The sequence below is a fragment of the Mugil cephalus genome, chromosome 3 (assembly GCF_022458985.1).
Source record: "Mugil cephalus isolate CIBA_MC_2020 chromosome 3, CIBA_Mcephalus_1.1, whole genome shotgun sequence".
Classification (NCBI taxonomy): Eukaryota; Metazoa; Chordata; class Actinopteri; order Mugiliformes; family Mugilidae; genus Mugil; species Mugil cephalus.
The window spans coordinates 29,068,364-29,086,412 of NC_061772.1; the positions used below are offsets into that span (position 1 = coordinate 29,068,364).

An 18,049-nucleotide genomic window follows, 5' to 3' on the forward strand; every position below is an offset into this window, starting at 1 on the left:
GTTTGTCTCTTTGTAGGTGCTGACATCACAGAGGACGTTTTAGCGTCTTTATGAACATTTCGTATCATCGTGGGAGTTTTTGTCTTTGTGTCTTTGTGACTAATCCCTTCGTGGACATTTTGTCCCTCTTTGTGGCCACGTTTCTCCTTTTCTACGTGTTTGTGAGTTATTTTTGTGTTTCGTGTCTCTTCCTGTGACATTTCGGCCGCTGAGGTAGATCTCCTGTCGCTTCCAAACCTGCGAATGAACTTCAGCGCGAGCGCTATTTTAATCCGAGTCTAAAGTATCTTGTTCGAGCTGGAGGTGAAAACCCGGGAGAAACCAATCTCTTCTCTTCCGCCTCCCCAGCATCAGTGTGTTTGAATTAAAGTAAAGACTAATTGAGGCTCCAAAATTTCTCCCACCGTCCAAAGAATAATGATTCTACGTAAATAGGCGCCCCCTGACTGAGATGTGCAAATTGGACAGCAGGGACTGCAGAGTCTTATTACCTCCCGCTGAGATAACTTCATGTTCACTAAACTCTGCTATTTTAATCCACAGAAACCGAGTCAGCGTGACTCTCGGAAAAGAAGCTGCTCTCCACAGCTGGAGGTTCTGCCTTAAAGAGCTTTGATGCCAAAAAGAAAAAGACACTCAAACCAAAACGACTAATTAATTTCTCGGGCACCAGCCACACATCATCACGAAACCACGACGAACTGTAACTATTGTTCTATGGATCAGTCGGGACCTGAAAACTGCTGAAGAACGTCTGGTTTTATCTGGAAAGTGATTCCTTCTTATTTTTTTCAACCGATTACAAACATCTCACTGGAAAGAAAATGAGACGTGTCCGAGATATTAACCCTTTATCTTTCCTCTGGCTTCTTCAACCAATCACAGCTCTGCAGGCAACACATGCATGCAACTTTTTAACTGTGTGACAACTTTGATTCCTCCAGAACAAAACCACTTAGAGAGATTCTGACTCATATGATAGAAACTTCAGAGTCTTGTCTTTAAAAAGAGACCAAGAACATGAATGAGCTCCAACATGTTCATGAACAGCGTCCAGGTCAGTGTAACCAGATGGGAAATGACAAATTATCGAACCAGAAGCTTAAAATTAAAGTATTTTGAGGAAAACTACCGTATAAACCTGATTTTATGTTGTCAATAAATAATTGAGGGACCTTTGAAGTTCATGGGTTATGATTTACATATATTTTTAATTAAAAGTAATAAAAAAAACTTAATCTTTTTATGTTCATTACGATGATCCATAATTATTTATTATGGAAACAATCAATTATTAATAAAAAATTACTAGATATCATTAAAATATCAACTAAATGAATTACCACCACTTTCTAATTAGCTAAACAATAATAAAACAAATCTTTTTTGACAATAAATCAAATTTTAAATGGAAAATAACAGATTGTATCCGTGTCTGAAGAATCACTTTCATCTAAGTTACTCATTACAAACATTAGCACCACATGAGCTGCTCCAAGGTTTGTTCTTCCTCCTCTTTACTAGTTATTTAATATAAAGCAGTGGATTTATCACATGTCTACAGTGTTACTACAATTTATTTATAAAGAACTTTCAATTTACTCAGTTGTATATATAGAAAAAAATCCCATGTGGTGGTTGTTTGTAGGCGGCCATGTTTATTTTAGGCCTGAAACAGAAAAAATGTGATAAACTATGATCAACTCAAACAGTCCCACAATTACATACAGACCCTGCTTATAATGCAGTTTTACCTTTACATTAACATCACATCAGAATCAGAATCAGAATGAGAGAAAAAACTTTATTTATCCTTAAGGGGCAATTAGGAGGATGAAGAGCGACTTTTTACAACAATATGTAAAAAATGTAAAACAGCAGTTTCAGTGTGTTAAGTGTGTTCAAGTTAAGAGTGATGTGATATTGCACATAAGGACATAAGTGATATTGCACTTGAGTATTGCACAAGTAGTAAATCTATTATTATATTATCTATTCTATCATATTAAACGTCTATTATTTTATGCTGAGCAACGCTCATTCAGTTTACTCAGGGTCTGTTTTATTCTTTGGAAGAAGGTTGGAATGATAAGAGGTTAATGGAGAAGAAGACACCCAATGAGGGGATTGTAGAAGTGGACGTGAATGAAGCGAGTTTCTGTCTTTGTTCAGAGGAAACGTTCAGCGTCACCTCAGAAACTCGTCACGTCTCCGGCGCCAGCGAGAAAAAAAGTCGAGGTGAAAATGAAACGAGTCTCGGGAGCTGAGGGCGGAGTTCGACGCGTCGCACCTGAGACGTCCTGGGAAATTAAAAAAAAAAGGTAAGGAGTCACATGACGTGGTCTCCATGGCAACCAGCCACCAGTGGATGAAGAACCGGCACCTTCAGACTTTATTTATTTATTTATTCATTCATTCATTCATTCATTCATGTATAAATAAATAAAATATAGGTCTTAATTATTAAAGTCACCTGGAGACAGAATATTATGAGGAGCTAGAGAATAAAATAAAAGTATCTGATCTGGGAGGAGGAGGTGAAAAGAAGGAGGAGGAGCAGAAGGAAAGGAAATAGGAGGAGATGAAGGAGAAAGAGGAGGAGAAGAACAAAGGGGAAAAGTAGAGGGAGGAAAGGGAGAGGAACAACAAGGAGGAAGAAGAAAAGGAAAAAGAAGAAGAACTAGAAGCAGAAGAAGGAGTTTGATAGGTAGTAAATCCAGTGTAAACTGTCCTCTGGCTCCACCTGCTGGTCAACATGAGGGTAACAGACAATAAAGAGAAGCTCAGACTCTCCATCATCATCAAAACAACCTGAATATTTTTATTGAGACACTCAAACAAACAATAATTTACAGATTTCATTCAGTCAGAGACCAAACAATGATCACAAAGCGCTGAGCTCCAGCTCTGCTACTGTCACAAATATAAATAATTAAGGTCAACGTTCCTCCTCGTCCTCCTCGTCCATCACTTACCTGCGTCTTAAACTCATCTGACCAGTTTGACTCTATGTGATTATAATTATATATTAAAGTCTGTGTAGAAACGTCTCAACCTCAAAGGGACGTCGCATGAAGACGCAGCAGAAAAAATCACCTCACTCTTCTGGTTTTGTTGCAGCCTGCAGAGGAAATTACAGATGTTGAAAAACTACTTCTTGTTTTCATAGTAAAACACAGATGTCGAAAAACTACTTCCTGTAGATAAAGATGTTTTTTATTTATTTTAAAGTAAAAATAATAATATTAACTATTTCTCTTCTCTTGTTTTAGAATAAATGTGAGTGACATGCTGAGAGGGAGGAGAAACAGAGGAAGAAGGAGAAGAAGGATGGAAAGAAAGAGTAAGAAGAGGAGGAGGAGGAGGAAAGAAGGAGGAGGAAGAGGAGGAGGAAAGAAGGAGGAGCGGAACAACAAGGAGGAAGGAGAAAAGGAAAAGTGGATAAGAAGGAAAAGCAGGAGAAGAAGAAATAAGAATAGGGAGAGGAAGGAGGAGGAAGAGGAGGAGGAGCTGAAATCTACTTCCTGTTTCAAAGTAAAACACAGATGTCGAAAAACTACTTCCTGTAGATAAAGATGTTTTTTTTTATTTATTTTCAAGTAAAAATAATAATTAATTGGACTAATTAACTATTTATCTTCTCTTGTTTTAGAATAAATGTGAGTGACATGCTGAGAGGGAGGAGAAACGAGGAGGTGAAGGAGGAGAAACAGAGGAAGAAAGAAAAGAAGGATGGAAAGAAAGAGGAGGAAGAGGAGGAGGAGCGGAACAACAAGGAGGAAGGAGAAAAGGAAAAGTGGACAAGAAGGAAAGGCAGGAGAAGAAGAAATAAGAATAGGGAGAGGAGGGAGGAAGAGGAGGAGGAGCTGAAATCTACTTCCTGTTTCAAAGTAAAACACAGACGTCGAAAAACTACTTCCTGTAGATAGATGTTTTTTATTTATTTTAAAAGAAAAATAATAATTAATATTAACTTTTTATCTTCTCTTGTTTTAGAATAAATGTGACTGACATGCTGAGAAGGAGGAGAAACAGAGGGATAAGGAGAAGAAGGATGGAAAGAAAGAGGAGGAAAAGAAGGAGGAGCGGAACAACAAGGAGGAAGGAGAAAAGGAAAAGTGGATAAAAAGGAAAAGCAGGAGAAGAAGAAATAAGAATAGGGAGAGGAAGGAGGAGGAAGAGGAGGAGGAGCTGAAATCTACTTCCTGTTTCAAAGTAAAATGCGTCTGTTTTTAAGTTTCTGACTTGTTGCTCTTTTATTTTATTTTTTTTAAAGCAGAAATAAGATCAAATCTAATCTTAAGGAACCAAATAAAGGTGTAAATTTTTAACTCCTACTTCCTGAGAGTCGATCAGCGCCTCCATCTCCTGCCTCCAGCCCAGAGCGTCCACCAGCTCCTCCACCCCTCGGACCACGTCCCCGAGCTGGGCCACGTCGTGGGGCCGCCGGCTCCTCCAGGCGAACGGTCCGACCGGGTCCCTGTTGATGAGCAGGCGGGGGACGGAGCCGCGTACGGCGCCCGCCAGGCTGGCGAAAGGCTCCACCTGCAGAGGGTTTTCAGATCAGATCTCATCTCGGATTCACGGCGTCAGGGAAACTCGTTTTACTTCAGTCCAGTCGTGTCCTGAGTCGTGTTCTGACCAAAGCCCCAAAAAGGGGCGGAGCCTGATGCTCATGTACCTCAAAGTGTTTTGACTTCAAATGAAGTGGTCACATGACCCCCTGCATCACCTCTGGTGACGCCAGTGACATTTCACTCTTTAAACAAATTTTATGTTTATTATTACATTGTTGTTGTTGTGTTTTTTAAACTGTTATATTCTTGTTACATTGTTCATTTTTCAACTAAAACAACTGAGTGTAGGAAAACGGGAATTACTTAATTTTTATACTGTTAAATAGTTTTATAATTGTAGTTATATGAGTTACGAAAAACAGGTTTATTTGACTGAAATATTTGTCTTGCGTTTAATCATAATCAACTAACTAAAGGGAAAATTACAAAGTTATTTAATGATCATGACGTTTCAAGAAAAAGTATCGGTGTGGGCGACTTGGTATTGGATCGATACCAGAGCTCCCAGTATCGACCCTATTGGAAACACGGCAAACGTTGTGTTATGTCTCCAGCGGGTCATATTATTATTATTGTTGTTGTTGTTGTTGTTGTTGTGTCTCACCTCCAGGGAGGTGCCCATGATGATCAGGAGGTCGGCCAGAGGGAAATCTTTCAGATACTTGAAGAAGTGTCGTGGCAGCTCCTCCCCAAAAAACACGATGTCGGGCTTCACCACACCTTTACAGGTCGGACACTTCGGGATCGTCCCACTCATCACGTCTGGCTAACGAGACGCACACAAAAATAAACACATAAATAAATAGTGTTATTATTATTATTATTATGAGGAGGAGCGCGTAACAAGTAGAGGGAGGAATGTAATGAGGAGGTGGAGGAAGAGGAGGAGGAGAAAGTTGAGGAGAAAGGGGAAAAGAAGGAGGAGGAGGAGGAGAAGAAGGAGGTCGTGACTCACTCTGAGGTCCTCGCCCTCATATTTCCTCAGGCAGGAGGTGCAGGTGGCGGTGGCGAACGTACCGTGAGCCTCCACCAGCATCTCTGGAGGGATCCCAGCCACTTCATCCAGAATAAACACAGATATAACACTTTATACTCATCATAATAATACTATTTATATAATAAGACTCGTTATAACATCACGCATCAGGTTTATCAGCCCAGAAAAACTCCTCATTCAAAATAGAGATGGTCCAATCGATACTGAAACACCGATACCTCCGATACCAGGTCTTTATGCTCTAAAATCGATCCTCAAAACAAAATATCGATACTTTTGATACTTCAGTCATTGGAGGTGATGTAGGAAAACAGTGAAAAAGTAACTAAACTAATGAGTTGTGACAAACACAACAAACCTCAGGTTAAACCACAACACAGAAGTTTTCATTTAATAGCAGTTCTTAATAGTTACAACAATTTTAATGTGTTTTTTTAGTGTTTGAAACAACATTTTCACATATTTTGTGTGATTGTGTCTCTGTTTGGTTTTTCTCTTGTTGTATTATCTCGGCTACATAATAAATGAGGAAAACTACCTCAGTATACTTCACAGTTTAAAATAAATACATTACTTTATGAAGCTTTATGATTTACTTTATGATTTGAAATATACCACTTTTTTAAGGTTTACCAGACACTTTAGGGTGTATTTAAAGAAAGTATCAGTATCAGTATCAGTATCAGTATCAGCCTTTTTGGGGAGATATCGGTACCATTTGAACCAAGATCATGAAAATTAATATTCTATTAGATCCAGAACTTTGTTTATTGGGGAACTTTACAAGTAGTTGTGGTTCTTTAAATAATATGAAACTGACATTTCTGAAAATAACTTTAAGTGTAGCCAGAAAAAATGATTTAACAATAAAGTTGTGCATCTTAATTTTCTTTTCGATTGATGTTAATGCCTCTTAGGGCATGTTTTCTGTTGGAAGTTGCCAAAAAAATTTAAATTCAATAAAGTCTGAGTCATAAAAAAAAAGAGAGGCGACCACGTACATCTTTCCAGGCCGTCGATGTTCTGCGTGTACATCCGGAGCAGCTGACCCTTCTGGTGCAGCAGGCGTACGAAGTAGTGCGTCACGTTGGGCCGGTAGTTTCCCGGATACAGCTCTCGGGCCAGAGCGAAGAAGGGAGCCGGGTTCCGGTGGAAGAAGCCGATCTCGAATATGGCCTCGGCGTAAGGGAGGTCGTACTGCTGCAGGTTGTCGTAGAGGCCGCTGCCTGGAGACCTGCCAGCAAGGAAACAGCATCTCTGTCAGCAACTGATTCCAACTCACTGAGTTATTTTAGTGGCATTTGAGCTTTAACTAGAAGCTCCTTTTGTAATAAAATGGTTTGTACTAAACGAGCCACACATGATGAAAGTGTTACTTGTTTGGGAAACTTCATGCCTTATGCAAAATATGTTTGTGTATGAACTCAGATTTCTAACATATAGACATAAATAACTAAATAATAAGCAGCAGACAGCATGAATTCTACATCAGGTTTGTGAGATTAATCAAACTTTCCAAGATGGATTCTAATTAAAATTCTGACTTGGAGCTTGGAAAGTCCGACATTCAGATACATTCAGGTACATTCAGGTACATTCAGGTACGTGTGCACTTTGCTCAGTGGTACAAGACAAAGCACTTAAATAAGCAAGAAAAATAAAAGCGTAAAAAAAAAAAACAGGAAACTGTACAACATAAATTAGATTTCCAGAATAAAAGAATTTAGAGAAAGAATCGTAATTCTGTATTTTTTTAAATTACAGTTTATTTTATTTTACTAGATAATAATTATTTTTATTTTATTTTAATTTAATATTATTTTATTTTATCTTTCTTGTGGCTTTTTAAGAGTGTTTCTTTTATGTGCAACAAAGCTACTGTGACAAAGTCATTTCTCTTGTGGATCATTAAAGTCTGTCTGAGTCTAATAAAGGACAGAAACAGATACAGTGAACGCATCATTAGTTAAAACGCACGAATGCTGCACAATGACAATAATCCTCTGTTTTACCAGTGATGTTTGTTGTCCCCTTACCTTGGGAAAGTGCTGCTTTCTGCAGGCATGATCATCTCATATTATTCTGTCTGATTATTGAAGACACCTTCAGGGAAACTCGGAAGCTTTTCTCACCTGAAATCAGGGATGCCACTGGGAGTGCTGATCCCGGCTCCAGCCATCACCACCACTCTCTTGTAACGCTGCTCTCGGATGTTTCTGGCGATGTCCTGCAGGGTCTGCTGCTCCACGGACCCACCGCCACCACCGCCGCCACCGCCGCCACCGCCACCACGGGAGAAAAACCTCCGGGTCCCATTCACCCAGGGAGAGAGTGTCGGTCTGGGAAGAAATTTAAAAACTCTGAAGTCAAACATGACAAACTAAAACAGAACTTGTTAGACTTTGACTTTTCATTTTCTGAAAGTAATTTTTCCTGCACCTTGAGGGGAGGGGCCTCTGTGAACATTAATAATGATAATAATAATAATAATAATAATAATAATAATAAGAAGAAGAAGAAGAGCTAAAAGGAGGAAGAGAAGCAGGAGAACAAGAAAGTGGAGGAAGATGAGGAGAAGCAGAAGAAGAGGGAGGACTAAATTCACAATAAGTAGGATAAAGATGAGGAGAAGTATGATGAAAACAAAGTCCAACAGGTCTTTGGGTCCTGTGGACTGAGGGGAAGGACCTCAGTAAAGAAGAAGAAGAACTAAAAGGATGATGGGAAGGAGGAGGGGAACAAGGTGGAGGAGGTGGAGATGTTCCTAAAGTGTTTTTCTGTGTCACATCCACACAAATGAATGCCAGGACCAAAAGTTTCACAGTAGCATCACTGATGGTTTAAATGTTATGCTCCTTTTCAGTGGTCATAATGTTATGCCTGATCAGTGTATACGTCACAGTGTTGCTCTCAGGTGAGTCGTCGTACCTGAACAGAGCTGCTGCACCTTCAGCTGGACACGATCTCCTCTGACCAAAGTCTATAAAACATCACATGTGATTGATCTTCGTTATTATTTGTTCCTGCAGCACCTGTGTGTGTGTGTGTGTGTGTGTGTGTGTGTGTGTGTGTGTGTGTGTGTGTGTGTGTGTGTGTGTGTGTGTGTGAATGTGTGTGTGTTTGTGTTTACTGACTGTTTGCGGAGAGACTCCAGCTCGGACTTGAACGCAGCCTGCGATACAAACAACAAACTCTGACATGTGTCATTAAGGACGAACCCACTAAAGACGGAGAAGACATGAGAGCAGCCGACACAAGACTCTCAGGATGTAAAATATAACGCTAAACGAAGGCAAAATATCCACTTTACCGACAAGTTAGCATTAGCAAGCCCCCATTACTTCCCATCAGCCCTTGCGACACCCGGAAGTTTTTTTGTTTTTTTATTTTATTTCTTTATTGACAGAAAATATACAGTAAAAATGTAACAATGCAAAATTGTCAAAATGCAGTCAAAATAATATAATAATATAATATAAATAAAACAAAGATACAACAAATAATCAAAACCAAAACTCGAGGTTGAATAAAGTTCAGATAATATTCATATAAATATTTTTCACACAAACCTCTTGTTTTGGTCACTTTGGGGTTTCAACTTTTTTCAATATTTGAAACACTGAAAAGCACAGATTCAGCTTTATTGTGAGTTTTTGATGACATACTCCTGGGAAATGAATCTGGTGATTTTATTATGATGCATTATTCTGCTGGACTCAATAGGAGCCTTTGACACTGTGCAAATGTTCAGCGAGTGTTGAGTGAAGTAAGCTGTGTCTTTCCTGTAGGTTAGTCCTCTGTCAAGTTCAGACTCGTAACTAAATGAGAAGTGAGTTAAATTAGTAAAGATTAATCTATAATTCACAGATTTCCCATTTTCATGGTGATACATACAGGCGCCACATGTTGATCTCATATTTCACATGGGGTGTGACTCTGTGATTTTTCACTGATGCCTCCCAGGAGGAGGTCCGGTTCCACGTCCAGTTCAGCCCTTTCTGGGTGGAGTTTGATTGTTCTCTCTGTGTGTGTGGGGGTTTTCTTGCACTGATTTCCCTGTATTGTCTGTTTAAGCTTGCACAAGCATTCTTTATACCCAGCCCCTTGTATTGGACTCAGTAATGTGTCCTCATGTAGATCCATGTTCCTGAAGGAACATCCTCTCCATTCACTGTGGACTGCACCTGCTGCTATAACACACAGCTTCAGCATATTCACTGGGCACTTTGGAAAGTTCATACATTTATGACGTAGTTTTCTTGTGTATCTTGTATATTGTTCTATTTCATGGACGCAAAGACTAAATTCTTAATTAGACAAAACAGTAGAGCAGCCTTGTGTGCCAGGTGTGCTGAAAAATAACACAATGAACTGAACGTCTTTACAACGTTCCCAGAGCGTTACGATAGTTCTATGGCACCATGAGCACCAACAACCTGCCGTCCTCAAACTGTTACTCCATAGGCCTGTATCACAAAGCGAGCTGAACTTATCCTGTTTTACGAGGACTATGAAGAGGTAAAATATCAAATTAAAAAGAGAGGAATAACCGCCACTACCATAAAACAAAGAGAGAAAACGTGGCATCATATTGCAGTCCGCCTGAATGTGTAAGTATTGCACAAATACGCACTCACTGAAACATCACAAAAACGTAGTTGTACTCGTACTAGATAATTTTATGAAACAGCTGAAAGTGAAACAAATAAAACTGACGGCAGATGTGACTGAAATTATGTAAATGTTTAATCCTGGAACTTAGCCTGGTCTGGAGAAAAGTTACGTGAATAACATAGTTTCCAGGCTAACAAGGCTGTTGATGAAATTCCAACATCTTAACTGATAATTTTGAATTACTACACTTACAAAACTATAATTACAGGACAATAAGAACTTGAGATCTCCAACATTCCTGAACATATTATGTGGAATAAAATTCCACAATGAATCTGTTTTTTAAGCATTCCTTCAATCATTTAATTTTAAATGTATAATTTGGATCCATAAAATCTAGTAGATCAAAACCACCTTTGGCTTTAGAACCAGAAAGCAAAGTTTTTTAAATTATGGTACTTATCAGGGGCTACGGGGCTGAGGCCCCTATTGTTATCCCGCATGTTTCCTCTTACTTTTTTAGTGTGGATGCCGCAAGCTCACAGTGAGCCCAAATGTGAGACCAGGAACACACAGGTAAATTTCCCTACCGTCTGTCTGTGTGTACACACCTGCTCTGGGGCAGTCGGAGAGAGAGGGAGGGGTCGTTACCATGATCACAGGAGAAAAAGATGTGTTTGCCACGGGAGTCTGTCGGTTATTTAAAATAATCCTCATTTCTAGTCATAATAATGGCTGGATACAATCGATGTGCCGTGTACGGATGTAGGACTGCAGTCTGTAGAGCGCCTGCCCCATGTGTTGAGGACTTCTCTACCATTAACTGTCCATTAAAGGCAAAAAAATAAAAAAATAAAAAATGAAACATGGGAAACTCCACCTCCGTCTACTTATAAGCTTATAAGTAAGCTGTAAGGTAGTCCTCTGTTCAGTTCAGACTCGTCCTCTGTTCAGACTTGTAACTAAATGAGAATGTAACGTCCCCATATAAACAGGGGAGGCGTATACCTGTTCTACAGGTAGGAAGGGGACGTTGTCTGCTTCGATAGCTCAGATAGGGGTGGAAAGGGTGTAGTCAGTGCTGTCTCTGTATGTGTCTCTAAACGTGAGAATTTTCAATACCTCTCCAAAGATCCTGGGCTGAAGGAGAGGTAAATATCCTCCTTCGACACTTGGAATGGGCCAGATTGGAATCAGAACTTTTTAAGAATTAGGACTGCCACAAGTTCAACAGAGAAGATGGCGCTGTGCAGGTAAGTGGTTTTATATACGACTCAGTTTAGTCAGTTAGGGTTAGGGTTGTGTATTGTTCTATTTCATGGACACAAAGACTAATTTATTAAATAGACAAAGCAGTAGAGCAGCCTTGTGTGCCTAATGTATTAAATAATCGAAGCAGTACAGCTGTTAACTGAAAATTACTCAAAAAAGGAACGTCTTTACAACGTTCCCAGAGTGTTACGATAGTTCTTTGGCAACATGAGAACCAAAAATCTGCCATTCTCGAACTATTACAGATTTGTAGAGCTAAGGAAAATGACGACAGAAGCTGGAGTCATTTACTTTTGCACTCTCAATAGGCAAGATTACACTAAACACATATAAAACAAAGATGGCTCTCGCCCTAGTGCCACGTCGCCACTCATACACAGTATGACTGTACAGCACGCAGCCCGCACGTACTACGTACTACTACGTAGTAGTACGTAGTAGTACGTAGTATTACGTAGTAGGAAGCGCACTATACATTGGCTTGCATAGCATTGTGTAGCAGCACTGTTTAACCGCACACAGCTACAAATTAACGCCAAGTTTTCATGGTAAGGATCAACTAGTCCTGTTTGTGGTTTATGGAAGAGTTAAAGTGAGGAATGATCAGTCACTGTGTTCGAGATGTTTATTGAGACACAGCAACAGACGCTGACTGGCGAACACTCTGTTGTACATCGGTTAAGAGGCTCGGGTATCGTGTTAGCAGTGAATAATAAGCCTGCCATTCATTCATGTCATTCATGAGATCGTGAGACATGAGTTGAATAAAATGAGGGAAAAGATTATGAAACAACTGTGTTGACACACGTTCAAAATAACCGACCGATGAGACAATGATGTACAACATGCTTGTCGTTACTTTTGGTGCGCGTCTAGTAACAATTCTAATAACAACAATAATAATAATAATAATACATTTTATTTATAAGCGCCTTTCCAAAACCTCAAGGTCACTTTACAGTGAAATAAAAAGGTGAAATACAAAATAAAATAAACATGAAAACAATAATATATAACAGAACACCAAAATAAGTAATTAAATAAACAAGAAGATGATAGTATAGAGAGACCATAAAATCAAGAGTCAGATTGATGGTGGGTAGGTCAAAGTGAATAGATGAGTCTTTAAGGTGAGTGAGTTAACGTTCCGGATATGGGGAGGAAGATATTTCCAAAGGCGGGCTGCTGAGTGGCTAAATGATCGGTGGCCGAAGGATGAGAGGTTTGCGGGGGGGAACAGAGAGGTGGATTGATGAAGAGGAACGGAGGACATGCGATGGCACTGTGATGTGGAGCAAGTCAGATATGTGGTGGAGGGCTTTGAAAGTTAGAAGAAGGATCTTAAATGTGATGCGGTAACGGGTGGGTAGCCAGTGGAGTTGCTGTAAAACCGTTGTGATGTGACTGGTGGTGGGAGTTCTGGTTATGATACGGGCTGCAGTGTTCTGGACAACTTGAAGTTTGTGAAGTGATTTGAGGGGGAGACCGGAGAGCAGAGAGTTGCAATAACCAAGACGGGATGTGACCAGTGTGAGGGAGGGGCGAATGCAATACATGCTTCAATGTGAAAAATATGAAATATTTATGAAATATGTATCAGTGTAAGTGAACATGTGCTCAAAGTTGTGTGCCAACCCCTCAGAGTTGTTGCTTTATGGGGTACATGCACAGCAGGAAATTACACATTACATAAATACTACTACTACTACTAAATATATAAAGAAATATGTACAAGTTCATGAAAAGAAAGTGAACATGAGTTATTGCACAGTGTCAGTATAAAACAATACTACTGACAATGTAGTGAATATTAGTGATTTTTGTCAGTTTTATGACCTTGTAACAGTTGTTTTATGTTGTATTTCATGTTTGTATTTATCTGCTCAGGCTCCTACACCCAAGAAACGAGGCCACCCTGTCACAACTGGCCCTGATGCCAAGAGGAAGCCCATTGGCCTAGCAGTGAAGGTGCAAGGCTTTAACAGGTTAGTTAATAAGTTAGCTTATTTCTACATTCAATGTTTGTGTGTGGACTTGATTTTCTTTTTTATTCACATATTATTTCTGTCACTATCTCACACTAATACTCTAACAATATGGTTATACTGTAGGTCCTTCCAACATGATGATGATTCTACTATGGACTGGGAACCTTCTATGTAAGTGGCCTCAGAATGAAACCTTAGTTTCAGAGTTCCCTTCAGGCCAGCGCTGATAAACTGGACAGTTTAGGACAGTTACTACATGATGTCATCTAATGGCTTTGTAGTATATGCATGTCTCACCAATATAACACTTTATGTTTCCCATGCAGCAGTGCAGGTCCATCAGTGTCCTCCACTGACCAAGATGTCGTCCCAATGGAGGTAGATGAGCAGAACAACAGGTACGTGAATAATGGTGCAGAACACACCATTATTGGAGGGTGGAGTTTGCATGTTCTCCCTGTGTCCGTGTCTGTTTTCTCCAGGTACTTTGGCCTCCTCCCACCAATAACGTAGAGTAGAGAAAGTAGAGAAAACCAAAGCTAACAGTTCATTATGAAATATTACAGGAACTCCTCAAAACTTACAATAACTCAGCCAAACAGGCCAGAATTTCTCACTTCCATTAACTGATCACAGAACACAAAAACAACCCCGCATTCCTCTTCTCCAGAATATATACATAAATACAAACACAAATTTTAACAGCTCATCCAAAATACTTAGTGACGCCCTTTGTGAGGACATTGCAGACCACTTCAGAGGTAAAATCGATGACATTCGGTCGAGTCTTTGACCTCACGCATCAGAAGCATCAGTCTGGTTTTAGGATGAACCACAGTACAGAGACAGCCCTTTTAAAGATCTTAAATGACATCAGGTGCACCTTAGATAACCATAAACTCAGAGTCTTGGTTCTGCTGGATCTAACCGCCGCCTTCGATACAGTAGACCATCGTATTTTAATTAACAGACTGAGGCACCTGGTCGGCCTCTCTGGTTCTGTTCTTAACTGGTTCATCTCATACCTCTCTGATAGAAGCTTCTAGGATACCTGATCCTCAGGAACCCATGGAACTGAGTGTGTGGTTCCCCAGGGGTCAATTCTAGGTCCAACTCTCTTTAACTTATATATGCTTCCCCTGGGGGACGTCATCAGGAGACACGGCATCAACTTTCATAGTTATGTTGACGACATTGGTCCTGAATGCCAGAGAGAGAAACTTTTACCAAAACTACAGGATTTTAAGATATCACAATCTGTAAAAAATCTGGGCGTGATTTTTGACTCTGAGCTCAGTTTTATTCCGCATATCAAAAATATTACAAAGATAGGTTTTTACCATCTTAAGAATATAGCCAGAGTTCGTCTGTTTCCCTCACAGGCTAACACAGAGGTGCTGATGCTTCTTCTTCTGGTTTTCTGGGTTATTGTAACGCTCTGCTCTCTGGTCTTCCTAAAAAGAACACTTACAATTCACAAGTTTTACAAAATTCAGCTGCTCGTGAGAGCTGCTCGGCGAGAGCACATTACACCAGTTTTAAAATCACTGCATTGGCTCCCTGTGTGCTTCAGGATCGATTTTAAGGTTCTTTTAGTAGTTTTTAGCGGGAGGGGGCTCCCACGCACAGGGTTGTTCCTCTCTGCCCATGGGGGCGCCGTTCCTTGGGTCCCTTTGGCCCCTTTGGCCTGAGTAGTTAGGCTTTCTGCACCTTGGTGTGGGGGTCTGGGTCAGATCCAGGTCGACTCTCCTTTGGTGCTTTCACATCGGCAAAAGTCCCGGGTCGGACCTCCACCTGTGAGAGCTGCGCGCCTGTTTTTTCCTCCCTCATACGTCATCGCGTACATTACAGATAAAGTTGCAATTTGTCGATGACCTGAGGAATGGACCGGTCAAACCCCCGCTCTTTCTAAAGGCTGCTGATATTAGAGTAAATCACTGTGTCCTGCACAGAGTCCGATATCTGCCGCCAAATCCCCCCTTTCCTCAGATGCAGAGCGCTGCCATGATCGTTAAAGTGTGGGAGATCACGATACAAGCTGGATACAAACACAGTCGCCGTTCACGTTCCATTAAAAATCTTTGCCATTCAGAGACCAATCTTTATTGGAATAGAACAAAACTTGTTTTTGAGCTGAAGCTTGTCAAATGGTACAGTCTGTCAGGCCATTGAGTCAGAATGTAACAGACAGATATTGACTACTGTATCAACATCAGAGCCAAAAACACCTTTTTCGCTCGATGCGAAAGGGGCTCTACTGTACTTCAAGCATTTTCTTCATCACAAAAATGTACTTCACATGTACGTCAAGGATATTGAAGTAATGCCTGTAGTTCCACTTTTAAAAGGCCAACTTTTCCTCCACACTCAGCATAGCTGTCGCTAACCTCTTATCATGCTTATCATGAAAGCTTACTCCACCTTAGCCAGTCATTATCACCTCACTTATGCTAAGAAATCCATCAATATTTACATGCACCCTTTGTGTTATATAATATATATAGTACATTCAGAATATGCATCTCAATTGGAGTTTGTTGGAGCTCAATTTACTCATTTATGTAAGAATTGCCAGGATCAAAGAAATTATACTAATTATATTGTGTGATTTACATCCTCAAGTATGATGTTAATTAATGAGTGAGTTTAATATGTGTGTTTTGTTTTAAATTGCATTTATAGTCAAATTTCTCTTCTTGATGTCTTTCAGCTCTCCGCCTTCAACTGCGTGGGAGAATTTAAAGATTTCCTTATCTATTTCCATTCCCTTTCAACTCGGAAGAAAAAATGAATAGAAAAGGTCACTGAAGTAATGCAGCATAACCAAGAAGTTTATGGGTAAGAAATACATGAAAACGCAGAAGGTGAAAGTAACATGAGGTGAGACTAGAGAGAGTAGTTGTTTGCACAGATTCAGCTGCTACTAAAAATTTGTTGGGTACCAGCCCATGAAGGAGTTGAGGGTAATGAGAAAGCAGGTGAGACAGAGACAGATAAAAAACACTGAAATTAAATAATATCTCTATATCTTTTTACTTTTTGTTTACAACACACTTTTAGCTTGGAGGGAATGTAATACAAAGCATAGTTCCCCCCTTAATATCTCAATTTACATCAATATCCCTGGTACACACTTTTTAAATGTTTACAGATATGGAATGTAGTTTTTACGCTCATTAAGGAGTGTACTTTGAATAATAAAATTACAATTAAATAAAAAAAAAAAACGATTAAAAAAATTAAATTACATAATTACGTTTATGATATGCTGTCTAAAGGAAGAAATTCATCTTTCACAGACCTATTCAAGATTTGGGAAAAAGATTTGGGTTTAGAGACAGATGAAAAGACCTGGCTAAATATTTGTGATATGGTACATTTTCCATTTACGAACAAGTTTCACATTTATCCACAGACTACTGCACTGCAATGAAAATGCATAAAATCTCCAAAAATAATTCACCACTCTGCCTTAAATGTAAAACCAAACAAGGGACATATATGCATTTATTTTGGTTAATTGTGAATCATTAAAACCTTTTTGGGCTTCAGTTCGTCTTTTTACCAGATCAGCTTTAGAATTAGGGTTTGATTTAAACCCATGTTTTTATTTACTTCATGACATGTCTGGTTTCTATTTAGAGTCTCTATTATTTATTTATTTTTTTAAATATACGGAAAGATGAATTACCTCCTTCATTTAAGATGTTTGCAGACCAGCTTACAATTTTTTTTTCGGTTAAAGAGACTGACACATAAAAACTATGGAAAAGTTTTGATCCGTTATTGAATTTGGTTTTCTTTGTGTTTTTTTTTTCTTTATTTTTCTTGTGTTATGTGTAAAGCTTTGCGTATGTCTCTCTCTTGCTCTGTCTGCTGTAGTCCTGAAGGTGAGAGGTTGGATACCAGCCTGTGTGAAGAGCTGTGGATCGGCTCATACTCCAGCCAATCAGAGAAGGAGGGACCTTTGAAAACCTTCTGTTGTGCTTCTCTCTCTCTCTCTTTCTCTCTCTTTCTTTCTTTGTTGGATAGGTGGGTTTGTGGTGGGGACTAGGGACCAAGGTACGACTTATCACACTAGGTCATGGGTTGCTGCCACAATTGTATTTTTATTATTTTTGGATGTTTTGTAGCCAGTACAGTCAGGTCTTTTGTTTTCTTTTCTTTTCACACAGAGATAGTTGACCTAGGCTCATTTTGATTGTAATTTGTCTATTTTATTTGGCACAAGCCTCACCAGTCCCTCTCTCCCCCTACATTGTTTGAAACCTACATCTATTATGTACCTTTTCATTTCAGTATTATGAATAAATCTCTTTTCTTTAACTGTCTCCCATCATCTCTGAGTTGTTCTTTGTTGATTGTCAGTGTTACTGTTTCCAATTAAATGGAAACATAACAGTTGGGGGCTCATCCGGGATCAACCTGTTTTACCTTCTGACAATCAATGAGAAATTACTTTTGGGGTTTTGTTTGGCATGTGACTGAAAATGAGTTTCCACTTTCAAGACTTTATTGACAATCCCTCATTTGAAAAGATTGATGTATGTCGCAAGGATGATTTATTGTGTATTGCAGCACACTTTGATATTCCTGTTCAC

The 18,049-nt window shown here is 39.5% G+C and overlaps 1 protein-coding gene and 1 long non-coding RNA gene across 3 annotated transcripts; one reads left to right on the forward strand and one right to left on the reverse strand.

Annotated features, from left to right (window-relative positions):
- Positions 1-2,795: 2,795 nt before the first annotated feature.
- sirt3 (sirtuin 3) lies at positions 2,796-8,925 on the reverse strand. Its single transcript, XM_047580785.1, has 8 exons — positions 8,709-8,925; positions 8,503-8,554; positions 7,707-7,913; positions 6,576-6,808; positions 5,533-5,633; positions 5,182-5,343; positions 4,339-4,545; positions 2,796-3,121 (listed from the first exon to the last, which is right to left on the reverse strand). Exons 1-8 carry the CDS (start codon positions 8,812-8,814, stop codon positions 3,098-3,100), a joined length of 1,092 nt encoding a protein of 363 aa, XP_047436741.1. The 5' UTR covers positions 8,815-8,925; the 3' UTR covers positions 2,796-3,097.
- A 2,312-nt stretch (positions 8,926-11,237) lies between these two features.
- Positions 11,238-17,779, forward strand: LOC125005550. Of its 2 annotated transcripts, none has more exons than XR_007112453.1 (6): positions 11,238-11,441; positions 13,348-13,445; positions 13,572-13,619; positions 13,775-13,846; positions 16,159-16,286; positions 17,294-17,779. It is a non-coding gene; the product is annotated as an uncharacterized LOC125005550 (long non-coding RNA). The 2 variants fall into 2 exon arrangements; XR_007112454.1 differs by having other exon boundaries at positions 17,331-17,779.
- Positions 17,780-18,049: the final 270 nt, after the last annotated feature.

Bases quoted from the DNA above. Each gene is read 5' to 3' on its own strand.
- sirt3 (XM_047580785.1), bottom strand. From the start codon at position 8,814: ATGTCTTCTCCGTCTTTAGTGGGTTCGTCCTTAATGACACATGTCAGA. The intron at 4,546-5,181 runs GTGAGACACAAC...AACCCTCTGCAG, and splicing joins TCATGGGCACCTCCCTGGAG to GTGGAGCCTTTCGCCAGCCT. The intron at 3,122-4,338 runs GTAGGAGTTAAA...TTTCCTCTGCAG, and splicing joins CGCTGATCGACTCTCAGGAA to GCTGCAACAAAACCAGAAGA.